The sequence below is a fragment of the Pteropus alecto genome, unplaced genomic scaffold (genome assembly GCF_000325575.1).
Source record: "Pteropus alecto unplaced genomic scaffold, ASM32557v1 scaffold220, whole genome shotgun sequence".
Classification (NCBI taxonomy): Eukaryota; Metazoa; Chordata; class Mammalia; order Chiroptera; family Pteropodidae; genus Pteropus; species Pteropus alecto.
In genome coordinates this window covers 2,407,870-2,422,126 of record NW_006430043.1, presented here as the reverse complement: position 1 = coordinate 2,422,126, position 14,257 = coordinate 2,407,870, and the positions used below count along the sequence as shown (strand labels likewise).

Genomic DNA, 14,257 nt, shown 5'->3' with positions numbered 1-14,257 from the left:
GTTCCGCCTTGGCCTATTTGCATGCCTGTGGACGACGACGATACGGATTGGCGTTTTAAAACTTACAGAGATGTTTGCTGTCTCATTTCACCTCCACAAGAGCCCCACAAGTTACATAACACCCTTTTCCAGCCCAAACTCCTTCCACCACATCACCCCAACTCCCAAGAGTTAGGAGAAAGGGACAGGGAGCCAGGAACCTGGGTTCTCATCCTAGCTTCATTCACTACACTGCTTCCCATAACTGGGCCTTGGGGTTCTGCTCTGTGGAATGGGCATAATAATGCCTGCCTTGCCTGCTAACATCTCACTGGGTTCTTGGGTACCTAGAAAGCACTACACAAGTGAAATGAAACTGGGACAGTTGTTCTCCCAGCCCACCTCGAGGCTGGTCTCCATTTGCCTGCACCTCTGTGTCACACCTCCATCCTCGCCTTGCGCCCTGTCTGTGGGCTCAGGGGAGTGGCAGAAGTGACAGGCCCCGTACCCACAGGCCTGGCTGTGATGCACTCCCAGAGTAGTGATTACCTGGACATTGGCAACAACCCTCGAGTAGGCACCAAACGGTACATGGCCCCAGAGGTGCTGGACGAACAGATCCGTACCGACTGCTTTGAGTCCTACAAGTGGACTGACATCTGGGCCTTTGGTCTGGTGCTGTGGGAGATCGCCCGCCGGACCATTGTCAATGGTGAGGGCCTATCCGGCACGGGGTGAGGAAAGGGGAATGGGGCAGGTGGATAGACAGGCAGGAGATGGGGTCTTCCTGCCATGGCATGTCCCTGCGGCACGAGAGTTTTGTGGCCAAACCACCTGTATTCCCTTCATTATCACTCGCTAGCTGATTCAGCTGAGTGAACTTTTAAGGTTCATCTGAGTCTGTGAGTCTGTGATTCTGGCTGCGAAATCTTGGGTAAGTGATAATAACAGAAATATTAATAGCAGTTAACATTTATTGAGCTTAAATATGTGCCAGGTGCCATGTGATATACATGTATTGTCTTATTTAATCATCCTATGTTGGCAGGAAGCTGGTGTTGCTTAGTGGTTAAGAAAATGGGTTGGGAATTAGACTGCCTAGGTTCAGTTCTTGATTTTGCCACTGACCATGTGCAGGTTACTTAACCTGCTCTCTAAGCCTCAGTTTCCTCATTTATAAGATGAGAATAAAAATAGTTTTTAGTAGTTGAGATAATCCAAATGAAGTATTTAGGACAGTGTATGGAGCTGTTCTGTAGCTCGGTAAATATTAGTGTCAATTATTGTTGTCATAATGAATGCCTGACACAGTATCATCCTCATTTACAGATGAGGGGACTGAGGCACAGAATTACAGCTGGCTAGAGGCAGCACTGGAGTCTGAAACCAGGCAATCTGACTCTACGACCAGTGCTCTTTACCACTGTACTACTTAAACCTCTCTGGTCCTTGGCTTCCTTGACCACAAAAATGCAGGGTATAATAGTGCCTAAACTGCCTGTTTATTGCTGCCTCATTATTATTGTGGGTGCCACAAAGAACTCAAATTTGAGGGGCCAGGAGCAGGCAGAGGGACCCGTATAGTGAGCAGCCATGTGGCCAGTGGCCTCTCAGCCCTGGGGTAGATGGATGATGGGTGGTGGTCTGGATTGGGTGGAGAGGCTTGTCAGTCTTCGTGGAGGCTGTCCATATGGAGGGGTTGCCAGAGCTCCTGATAGATTGGGGACAAGCCTCAGGATATGACTGGAGCTCTGTTCCTTGGGGAGAGGTAAATTCTTATTTCCTGAGCATCTATGAGGAGCCAGCCTCATGCCAGGCTTCATTTGCTCTCATCAGGCCGAGGTGTAACGAGACCCTTTGGGAGACTCAAAGGCATCAGATTCCTGCCTCTTCAGGCTTGAAAGTTCAGAGTCAGCTCTAGAGGCCGGGGTAGGAGAAGGGGGCACCTGGAAAGACCAAGGCTACTTGGACCAGGCTGCAGGCAGATGAGGAAGGCTGGACCAGCCAGGGCTGAGGGGATGGCTGACTGCTGGCTCCTGGGGCGGAGGGAAGCTCTGTCAGTCCCATACTGATTCGTGGCGCATTATAAACACTGTAATCTGGTGTCAGCCCCGGCACTGATTAAAGGCCCATTAGACACGCTCAGGCCTCTGTGCAGCACTGATTAGGGCGCGAGCGGCACAGGGGCTGACCTGGAAGCCCGCCATGGGGAGAACAGCTGGAGCAGGCTCTTCTGAGGTTTTCGACTATGTGGCCCTGGCCCCCATCCTCGGCCTGGGAAGCAGGGTGCAGCATGGGGCATTTTTTCTGGGTCTGGCCTCTTCTGCTTGAGCTGGCTGCAGCTCCACAGCCATCATTTTCAGAAAGCTCCTGCTAAGGACAACACACTTGGTATAAGGGAGGGGTGATGCCGGCCGAGAGGGTCAGGAGAGGCCTATGCCATCCCTGAGAGTGGGGGGATGTTATTTGGACCTGGGTAAAAATCTCTTTCTCTTAAGAGAGGTATTTTCTCTCCCTTCTCCTTTTTCTACACCCTCACCTAGCAGTCAACCAGCTACTATCCCTTAGGTCTATAAAATTTGGAGGTTAAGAGCCTGGGCTTTGGGTAGACTTTCTGGGCTTAAATCTCAGCTGTCACTTTCTACTTGTGTGATTTTTAGACAAGCTTCTTAACCTCTCTGGCCTTAATTTAATTGCTTATAGAGTGGAACTCAGTATTTACTTACCTCATAGGGTTGTTATGAGGATTTAATGCAATGCACTTAGGATAGTGCCTGGCATATAGTAAGTGCTCAGTAAACTTTAGGTATTATTGGGCATCTGTGTTAGTTGGGACCTACAGGCAGTACCCAGACCCTGGGTGGGAAGCAGTAGAACAAGATCTGGCCTAGGAATCTAATGAGATGAGTTTAAGTCTTGACTCTGCCATCACTAGCTGTGTAACCTTGGGCTCAGGTTCTCTGAGCATCAGTTTCTTCATCAATAAAATGTGAGTAATAACAGTACCTACCTAATAAGATTATTGTGAAGACTAACAGTATAATGCATGTAAAGCATTTATAGCACAATGCCTGGCACATGGCAAAATAAGCAGTAGTAATTATTATTTATAAATATATTTCTAATATTATAATGTTCCTCTAAAGGGTAGCATGGTCAGGCAATTGGTTTCCTCTGGGTGGTATTGGGCCTTCTTGGGGTCCTGTGTCACTTTCCATCACCCTTCACCCCCAGGCATTGTGGAAGACTACAGGCCACCCTTCTATGATGTGGTACCCAATGATCCCAGCTTTGAGGACATGAAAAAGGTGGTGTGTGTTGACCAGCAGACCCCCACCATCCCCAACCGGCTGGCTGCAGACCCGGTGAGGTCTCCATGGGGGCTGGGATGGCATGGGGTGGTGGCTCACAGCTGGGATTTCTGGACCCAGGAACTTGTGTCTGAGGCCTTTGCTTCACCTGGATAGATTCTGGGGGATACAGTCCAGGGTACCTCCCTGGCTACTCCCTCCCATATCCCTGGTCTGGCCTTTGGACCCCCTGGTTATTCTGGGATTTTGAGAATACTTCACCTTGCCGGAAAGGTCAGAGGTTCTGCTGCATTTCTTGCTTTGCAGTTTTTGTTCTTGTTTGTCTTTGTCTTTTCTCAAAACTCTACATACTTTTACAAGCACACATACGTGTGTATATAAACACAAATAGGCATGCACATGCTTCTACTTAAACACGTACTCACAGATATACATACATACACATGCATGTGTATGCTAGACTGCTGGCCCCGTGAAGACAAAAAGCATGTACCTGGGTTGACCTTTATATCCTCATCTATCACAGTGCCTGGCCCACAGTAGGTGCTCAATAGATGTTTATTAAAAGAATGAATAAATATACACATGTACATTTCTGCACAATATACATTTCCACACAAAAAAAGCCACACATGAATTCCTGTGCATATACACTCCTTCTCAAGAATCAGCTCAGGGTGGGGCTGGCTCACTCAGTGGCTCACCCACTGAGCTTCCTGGGGTGGCTTCCTCTCTGGACACTTGCAGTGCTCACCACCCATTCTTCCAGTGTCCACTGGGTCCAGTTATGGTTGGTTGAGGTCTGAGAGACACTACCCTCTGCACTGGGGTCTGGCTGGAGATGTGGGAGCCCTAAGGTTTGCTTATCTCCCCTTTCTTGGAGGTGGGGGTGGGGGCAAGGTGTTCCACAAACACTACTCACCAAAGGGGACCTGAGTGCTCCTGAAGATGAGTTACAGCTCTCTTTCTGTCCTGCCTGCCTATCTTCATGCCCCTTCTTACTCCACTCTCTTCCTCTCCCATTTTTTATCTTACTCTTCTCATCTTTGCCTGGTCCCCTCCATTCCTCGTCTTACCACTTCTGCCTTTCCTTTCCCCTTCCTTTTCAACACTCTCATCTTCCCTCTTCTCATCCATTCTGTCCTGCTTGTGTCGCCCCATTACTGAGCCACCCTCCTTGCCTCCTCCTTTCCATCTTCCCTGACCCATGTCTCTGCTTCTTCCCCTCTGCCTCTCTCTCCCTTCCCCCAGGTCCTCTCAGGCCTGGCTCAGATGATGCGGGAGTGCTGGTACCCCAACCCCTCTGCCCGCCTCACTGCACTGCGGATCAAGAAGACACTTCAGAAACTCAGCAACAGTCTGGAGAAGCCCAAAGTAATTCACTAGCCACTGGCCTGAAACCTGACTCCCCTGGGCCTGCGGTGTGTGGGGGTGGGCGGTGGATGGTGGTCTATCTGGGTGGGGGTAGTGTGAGTGTTGTGCTGGAGTCGGGGGGTACCCCTCTAGGGGAAGGCTGTGCCTGCTCAGTTCAGCCCCTCAGCCCATCCAGCCAAAAATACTGCTGGGTTGAAACCCGATCTCCCACCGTCTGGCCTGCTCAGAACAGCAGGCTCCCTGACGCCTGGCTCCCTCCCCACCCCCATGCCCTGGGTGCATCCCTTACAATCCCAGGACAGGATGCAAAGGAGGCCCCAGAGCCAGGATGGCCATGTCAGGGAATCCCAGTCTCTTGGGCCCAGAGCCTAGGCCTGCACTCTACCCCCTGCCCTTGGTCAACCTCACGGAGGGCGACTACCAGAGCTGCCAAGGTGGCTGGGGCCCTGTCCGGCCTTCGGTAGACACCCTGCCCTGCCAGGCTTCTGCCTCTGGCCCAAGCCTCAGACATCCAGGGCCCATCAGTTTCTTTCCATGGGCTTGTATGTCAGCTACATGACGCCTCAGGCCTCTGTCTCCTGGACGGCTCCTGCAAGCTGACGGTCAGCTGCCTAGAAGAGCTGGGGCACCTACCCCCTATCCTAGCTGACTTATTGGGGGTTAAACTCAAGGAGTCCTACTGGGGGTGTGGCAGGCCCAGGACTTTCAGAATAACTGAGAGGACATCAAGGCCAAACATGGCCAGGGAAAGGTTCAGCTGAGAGTCAGAGACCCAGGTTCTGGTCCTGGGTGCTTGCTCTAAGTGATAAGAATGAGGCCTTCATTGTCTCAGAACCTTCGTTTCTTCATCTACACATTGAAAGATTTGGTCTTGATGTCCTTTGAGGTTTTTTTCAGCTCTAATTATTATTATTATTTTTTTGGTATTTTCAGCCCATGTTAGAATTCAGTTCATCAGTGTCTTATTCTTTATGCCCCAGCCCCTGGCAATTTGTCCTAAGATAGGGATTTGAAAATTACTTTATCTGAGGCCAGGAGTGTCTGAGATACCTCCTAGTCTAATTCCACAGGCTCCAGTTCCTGCCTTAACCGACAGGTCATCCTTGGGCTCAGACAGTCCCTGGCCTTCTGGCAGGCAAGCCAGCCAGCCCTTACCTTCTCTGTGGCTTTGCCTTCTTTGCCCAGGACTGAGAGGGGCTGAAGGATGGCTTCCTGCAGGACCTCCGAGGCTTAGAGGAAATGTGGCTCCAGCCAATAATTTTCTGGCATCCAGGTTCCTGCTCCCCACTGGCCCCTGGCCCAGATCCACACTCTTGGCCAGGCCCCAGAGAGTATGTGTCTAGAAAGAACCTGGTGGTTGTAGAGAAACACACAGAAAGTTTAGCGTTTAGAAGTCAAGGGTGTGTTTCTATGCACTGAGGAGGTTACCCTGAACCCTGGGCAGGTAAATGGGCTTGGGGGTGGGGGGTGAGCAGTGAGTTGGAAGTAGAGCCTGAACAGTTGGGAGGTTGGGGCTCAGGTTAGGAACAAGGACAGCCCAAGCTTGGGAAGACCTGACCCCATAGCCTCTGCCCTTGGGGCAGAGTAAAGATGAACCCTCGGTTATTCACAGGAGGTAAAGCAAACATGGCCTCTTCTCCTGTTGTAAATGACCTGGCACAACCTCCCCTGGCCAGCTTCTTGTGTGCTTCTTACACCATCACCACTGGGGCACTTTCCCAGGCCTGTCTCCCAGCATTGTGCAAGGCCCAGAGGAGAACGAAGAAGTGAAACTGAGTGAAAACAGAAAGACCTGCTGGGTTCCCAGATCATCATGGGGCAGTTTGCTTCATGGCTTCCGGTCACTGGAACCCACACAACCCAGGATTCAGTCCTTCCCTGAGGATTTTCTGTACTGGATTTGGGAGGCAAAAGCCTCCTTCTGAGACTCCACAGCCAGAAACTGAAGGCAGCTCCCTAAAAGCTAGACCATCCCTAAGAAGAGAAGGTCTGAGGCAGGAGGTGTAGTGACAAGGGGAGGAGTGAGAGAAGAGGGCGGGTGTTGGGAGAACTGCCATTGGTCAGGGAGGGAAGCAGGAGTTGGTGAGAGCAGTTCGCATAATACGTCTGAGTGCAGAAAGAGGTTCCAGGGTCGAACGAAACTGCAGTCTCTTACCTGGAGATACTGTTTATGAGAGCACTTAGCTCGTGCTTAGCACATAGTAGGCCCTCAATAAACCATGGTTGAATCCCGAGATCCTGTTGAGTTTTCCTAGGCTGGTGCCTCTGCAGTGGCCCGTCGCAGAGGGAACCTGAGGGGACGGGGAAGGAGAGGGTCCCGGGGTAACCTGCGCGGCCTTTGCCCTTAATGGACAGGTCATAGCGCAGACCTCTGTTTAGACACCCTCCCCACTTCCCGTGGCGGCCTAAATCTCAGTTCTGACACTTGGCTGGGAGCAGGCTGCTTGCGGTGCCCGCCACATCGCCCTCTGCTGGCCGAAAGGCTGCCCAGCGGCCGCTGCCCGCCAGCCCCTGCGCCGGAACCGTGGGCCTTCTCCGACAGTGGGACTCTCCTCACCCCGCCGCAGGCGCCAGCGTGGGTGAACACCCCGGTGTTTCTGGTTTGCAGGGACTGTCCCCTGAAAACAACACCTAGGAAGGAGCTTTCTGTGTCCACACTCAGAGGCGGCTTGGCCCTGCCCGCCTCAATTCCCTCTCCATTCCTTCCTCAAATGGGACCCTCACCTTGCCTAAGTCCACAGAAAGGATGCCCCAATTCTTTTTACCACGGAGGCCCACCCCTACTCCCCGCAGTCCACAAGTCGGCCTCATACCTGCCTGTGTACATGAAGCCCCCACGCAAGAGACAGTGCCTTCCTTCCCAGACGACCTGTTAGACCGGCTTTTGGGAAATGAGGACGTTCCTGGCATCCCACAACTACTGCCTTCCCCCTTCCTTCCCCTGTACTTCCCAGACCCTGGTCCTTAGATCCCCAACCTGATGTCCACACTGTGGTTGGAGAGTGGGCAGGAGGGCAGTAGGGAAATGGCAGAAAATGAGTTACCAGAAGCTTGGATGGGATCTGGGATAGGAGAATGGGCTCATTGCCCTCCAGGGTTAGAAGCATTCTTGGGAGCTCACGTGTCCACGGCTCTGTCTCCATGTAGAGCCTCAGGGAAGTTGCCTTTCTTTGAAAGAAGAAAACTCATTGACTTCGCAGCTTTGCCCTGTTTCCTGGGGGATCCCAGGCTCCAATTTTCATACTTCTCCAAAGAGAGTATCATCTGTGTGGTATAGACCCTACTGGAGGAATGATGACTGTCTATGATGTGCCCAAATAAGGAGTGAAGGTGGTCCCTGGAGCATGAGCTTTGATGCTGAGAACCTTCCCCTGCCAAGGCCTTGTGGTACCCAGGCCACCAAGGACAGTTCTCTCTACCCTCCCAGTCACTAGTCTCCCTCAGTCCTGCCTCACATTAGCCTTCAGGAAGGGTGCTCTGCTTCTTCCATGCCCTCGCTAGCATCAAAATTAACAGACCTAGAGATGGTGAAGTCCTCACGCCTAAAAGATCCAGCCCTGGGGGTGGAGTGGAAGGGTGCATGTCCTGAGTCTATTCTCCCAGGGTGGAGACTGATGCTAACTGTGCAGCCGTCACTCTGGGTGGGCGACTCTTGGAACGAGCTGCTTCCACCAGGTCCACATTCAGTTTGCTAGAAATAGAGACAGAGGGCTTCTTGACTTTGCATATGATTTGCATAATGTCATAGACACACAGTCTATTTTCAGGCAGTTTTCAGGTTAAAGTGTTGTCACTGCTGCCCTGCGGGGTGTCACGTCTGGATGAGTCTTTTCTCTGCTCTTTCTCACCCACCCACTCTTACTGACCTAGATCTCCAGCTGTAGGAGCAAGTGGTGAGGTTGGGGGAGAGTAGGGTTGTCCAGGGAGACATGGGGGCCGGGCAAAAGGCACACTGGAATTTCCTTTATTACCGCCACAACCAAGAGCAGAGTGTGGCTGCTCAAGGACAACTGATAGGCAGAAGGCAAGGAACAGAAAGCACGGGGGCCTGTCTTCTGTTCTACACAAACCTTTCACACCTGTCCTCCCAGAACAGCCAGTTCCCGTACTTTCCATTCAGTTTTCTGCCAGTTTGAAGAAAGATGTCTAGATAAACCTGTTCCTCTAAGCCACCCATAAAGCCTTGTGTGGCCCAGAGATCCCTCGTGGGCATTTATTTTCAGCACTAAGATTTGATTTTAGCCTGAGGGGAAATCTGACCCTCCATTTGTCCCTCTCCTGGGAGCCCCATCTGGGAGACTAGTCTCCTAGTCCGATGATCATTCTTCTTAAAGCACCAGACACACAATAGGAGGTCAATCAGTGGTAGAGTCCCTCTCTTCTCTTTCATTCAGAAGTCTGTGCCAAAGGCCTAATTGTCCCAGGCTTGGATGCCCGGCACTGGCACTATCCTCGGAGGGCTTAAAGGCAAACACACTGGAAAGGCCAGTAGGAGTGACTGTCACTAAGTCATCTGTGACCTTGTCATGTCACTTAGCCTCACTTCAGCTAAAAAGTTGGAGATTTGGTGTGTTTTAGGGGCTAAGGCAATTCTCACTTTGTAGTTTGAGCTTTTGGTGACCTGTCCTTGGTCACAGAGGGCTAGGGCTGGAGCCCTACCCAGGGCTTCTTCCTATAGACCCTTTGGCCTCGGGGCCTGTTTGGTGCTATCATCCTATGTAGACCTAAGGATTCACTAGATGCCAAGGCAAAGAGTCTGGGAACCTTACTGGGTTCTGGGAATCAGGAGGTCACTTGGTCTGGCTGGACAGCAGCAACGTACTACCCAGAATTCTCAGTCCCTGGCGTTCAGTCCCCCTGGACCTGCCTCATCCCCTTAGGCAGGCGTTTCCTGTTGATAAGAACCTCAGTCACAAACACTGATAAAGAGATGAAAAAAGGAAATTGACTGGCTTGGGTATAATGGGCATTTTTGTCTGATTTTCTACCCTCTTCCTTCTCCCAGCACCCTTCCCCCACTGCTTCCCTGAACTGAGGAGAAAACATACCCCCCACCTCCACGTGGTCCCTATTTTGCAGTTTCCAGGAATTTAGCCTTACTTAGCCCTTAGAAGCAGAGCCTAGCTTGACCCGGGTAGGAGGTAGGAGCTCAGAGGCAGGAAGTACTGGGTGCTATGAGTCCCCCAAGCCCAGGGGAAAGGGCAGTGGCAGCAGGAAGGAAGGACGGTCAGGCATAGGTTGCATCTAGGACCTTCCCTCCTCCTTCCTCCTCCCAGAGGCCTGGATCCAAATTGTGAAGGTGGCTGCATAGTCTCTAATTAGTGGATTTTCTATAATTTTATTCTTAGGCTCATTACTGGAAAATCTCATTAATTGTGACTTCTAATTTGGAATCTATGATCCTTCAGGACAAGAAGCTGGACTGATGTTTAGAAAAATAAAGAAAGCAAACCAGCTTGCAAAGTATGTCCGACAGCCTTTCTTCAATTTGGATTTGTAAGCTCAACTCAACAAAGGCAGTTAGTTCTTCTCAAGTGCTCAGCCTGCAGTAAAGATAACCTGCCACCAGGTGAGTGATGAGGCTTTGCCCAACACTTGGGGTTCAAGTACAATAGTCGTTGCTCACAGACAAGGGCATTCAGAGGTTTATAGTCAATACCCCTTCTTCCCTCTTCCTCAGAAATGTAATTCCTTAATAAAATAGTTAGGCAAACATAAAGAAGTAGAATAGATGGTTCTAAATGACCATTGTTTAAAAGAAAACCAACAGCCATATACAACTTGGAGACTTTCTCCTGAATTCTTAACTTCTTCCAGTCCTGGTTACCACCTGACCAGGGCCTTCTCCTGGCTTCAGGCCCTCATACCTGTCGTTGTACTTCTGACACTTGATGAAAGGAACAGAGTAGTGAAGAGCAAAGGGTTTCATTCATCCTAGTCAAGATTCCAGTTGGATTTTTGTTGGTAATTCAACAAATATCTTTTTGGATATGGGTTTTCAAGTCTTTGGGGTAAATACCCAGTAGAAGGATTGCTGGATCATATGGTAGATCAATTCTTAGTTTTTTGAGGAACCTCCATACTGTTTTCCATAGTGGCTGTACCAATTTGCAGTTCCACCAGCAGTGTATAAGGGTTTTAGGTTACTTTTTGAATAGGATATACATTCACATAATTCAAAAATAAATATGACCAAAAGTAGACAATAAAATGTTTCCCTCCCATCCTTGTCTCCCATCTATCCAAGTTCCCTGACCCACAAAGAAATCACTAGTCTTAGTTTCTTATGCTTCTGTCCCTTCAGACCTTCTTTATATGCATGTAAGTAGATTCGAATATGGTCCTTGTCTCTCTTACTTTTTATATAAAAAGAGCCTATTCCTCCCTCCCTCCCTCTATATCTCTTTCTTTCTTTCTTTCTTTCTTTCTTTCTTTCTTTCTTTCTTTCTTTCTTTCTTTCTTTCTTTCTTTCTTTCTTTCTTTCTTCCTTCCTTCCTTCCTTCCTTACTTCCTTCCTTCCTTCCTTCCTTCCTTCCTTTTTCTTTTTGGTTCTCAGAGTAGGTTTATATTGAAGGTAGTGGCATCGGGCTATATATATCAATCATTATCCTATTTGCTGAGCAGTGTAAGAGAGTGAAGAACCTGAAAGAGCTAGAGACAAAGCTCAGTTATATTTTCTATCTCATCATATCTGCCCTCCCTTCTCTCTCTCTCTCTCTCTCTCTCTCTCTCTCTCTCTCCTTTTCTCTTTCTTTCCTTCCTTCTAACAACAGCATAGTATTCCACTATTTGAATGTACCTTAATTAAACTAGTCCCCTATTTTTGGAAGTTTTGGTTGTTTCCAATTTGGGGCTATGACAAATAATGCTGCAATAGCTAAACTTGTGTGTACTAATTTTGCTTAATTCAAGTGTATCTATAGGATAAATTCTAAAAAGTGGAATTCTGGGGTCCAAAGATATGTGAATTTGGCCAAATCAATTTTGAAAAAGTAAGAAGAGGGGAAACTTGCCCTAGCAGATAATAAGACATAAGACAAGTAATAGTAATAGAAATAGAATAATTCCAGACAAATTGACAAATAGACAAATGAACAAGTGGAACATAATACAGAGCTCAGAAACAGATCTGTATATACCTGAGAACTGAAATATGATAAAGGTAGCATCAAAAATTAGTGAAGGGTATGGCGGTTCTTTTTTTTCTGAGGGGAGTGATGAAAATCTTCTAAATTAATTGTGATAATGGTTGCAAAACTCTGAATATACTAAAAGCCACTTTAAATGGGTGAATTGTATGGCATATGAATTATATCTCACTAAAGCTATTTAAATATTAGTGAGAAAAAAAGGCTATGTTGTTTAGACAGTGTTGAGAACACTGGATCATTGTTTTGAGGGAAAATGCAGTTGGGTCTCTACCTTACATCATATACGAGATGGATTCCAAATGGATTAAGGACCAAAATGTGAAAGGCAAAACTATAAGGCCGATAAAAGAAAATATAAGAGAACATTCTTGACTTAGGGATGGGGAAAGACTTAAATAATATCCTTAAAACACAAACTGCAAAATAAATATATGGATGCGATGATATCTATTCACTCTTCAACTATACACCACAAATAAATTTAACATTAATAAATGAATAAAATTAAAAAATAGGCAGTAGACCAAAAGGATAGATTTGCAATCCTTAAAGCTGTTAAGGCATTAATATCTACAATATATGAGAAACTCCTGCAAATCAGCAAAACCCAATTTAAAAAATGGACAAAAGACATGAAGAGTCAATTCAAAACATGGAAGCTCAAATGACTAACAAGTATAGAAAGGAATGTTCAAACTCATTATTGATTGAGAAATGCACATTAGATGACATAACTAACATCTATCAAAATGGCAAAATAAGAAAAGTGAGCAATGTCCAGTATTGGTAAGGGTGTGTGGCACAGGAACCTTTGTGAACAGTCCTTGCAGAAGTATAAACTAGTATAGCATTTTACTATACTAGTAAAGTGGGTATGCTTATGCTATTTGACCTCCTGATACCATTTATGGGTCCAAAACTCAGAGAAATTCTCACACAAGTCCATGAGGAGACACTCATAAGAAAGTTCAACACAACACTGTGTGTGATAGCAGGGAGCCGGAGCCAACTTTGGGGTCCATCCCTGGGGGGTTAGACAAATAAAGTGTTGTGGATGAATATTTCAGAATACTATGTTCCATCAGAAGCAATGAACCACATATACATATAGCAACATGGATAAATCTTAAAAATATATAATTGATTGGCAAAAAGAGAATGAGGCTCATAGCACAATTCCTTTTATATAAATTTAGAATGCATAATATAACTGCCATATGACCCAGCAATTCCACTTCTGGGTGTATATCCAAAGAAATTGAAATCAAGATCCTAAGAAAATATCTGCAATCTCATGTTCATTGCAGCATTATTCACAATAACCAAGATATGGAAGTAAACTAAATGCCCATCGACAATGACTGACATACAATGGGATATTATTCAGCCATTAATTGGTTTTAATATTAATATTTAAAAAGAAGAAAATCCCACCATTTGTGACAACACGGATGAACCTGGGGGACATCATGCTAAGTGAAATAAGCCAAGTACAGAAGGACAAATATTACATGATATCACATAAGGAATCTAAAATAGTCAAACCTGTAGAGGCAGAGAGTAGAATGGTGGTTGCCAGGGCTAGGGGGAGGTGGAAATGGGGTGGTCTTAGTTAAAAGGTACAAAGTTTCAGTTCTACAAGATGAATAAATCCTAGAGATCTACTATACAGCATAGAGCCTAGAGTTAACAATATTGTATTATATGCTGCAAAATATGCTGAGGGTAGACCTTATGTCAAGTGTTCTTAACACATACACACACACACACACACGAACTAATAATAGAATACATGCATATTCAAAACAACACTACATTCTTAATAAGGATATGCATGTATTTAAGGACATGAGCAAGCTCACTAGAGTGCCTGTGGGATAAGTGGGGCAAGGTGGATGGAGATTGAAAAGGGGACTGGAAAGGAGGTATAAAATCAAATCTGAGAAGGGCCCTGCCACCTTGCATAGGCCAGTGATGATAACATGCTACAACCTGATTAACCCGAGGCCCATTCAGGGGAAAGAATAAAAAAAAACCAAGGACTGCAGAGTTTGCGTCCTGACTCAGCCACTCACTAGCTTGTGATCCTGGGCATGAAAGAGCACAGAATACTAGCTTCCTCACCCTGAGGTGGGAATAAGACAGAAGGTGGTAGTGAGGAATAGTGTTCATGTGGGGTGAAGGGCCTGGCCAGAATTGTTGTGTCATAAATTACAACAACAACAACAACAATAAAGGTAATGTGCTATCCTTTCCAAGCGTGTTCATAGCTTCAGTTGTGCAGAGCTACAGGCTGGTTTGGTGTCAATACTGTCACTTTGTTCCTCTGTCAAATGAGAGGAGAGAAAGGTGGTACCTACCTCCAGCCTCTGGCTCTCTAATCTCCCTGGTCTCCTCACCTGGGCAGCAGCTAGAAAGGAGAGATTTGCAGGGCAAGGCGAA

The 14,257-nt window shown here is 47.4% G+C and overlaps 1 protein-coding gene across 1 annotated transcript in view; it reads left to right on the top strand.

The window, feature by feature from the left end:
- The window catches only part of ACVRL1 (activin A receptor like type 1), a 7,707-nt gene extending 2,843 nt beyond the window's left edge, over positions 1 to 4,864 (top strand). Inside the window, exons 7-9 of the mRNA XM_006904578.1 lie at positions 494 to 691; positions 3,214 to 3,344; positions 4,542 to 4,864. Coding sequence (XP_006904640.1) covers positions 494 to 691; positions 3,214 to 3,344; positions 4,542 to 4,676 — 464 coding nt within the window. The 3' untranslated portion in view covers positions 4,677 to 4,864. The remainder of the gene's footprint in view (positions 1 to 493; positions 692 to 3,213; positions 3,345 to 4,541) is intronic.
- Positions 4,865 to 14,257: the final 9,393 nt, after the last annotated feature.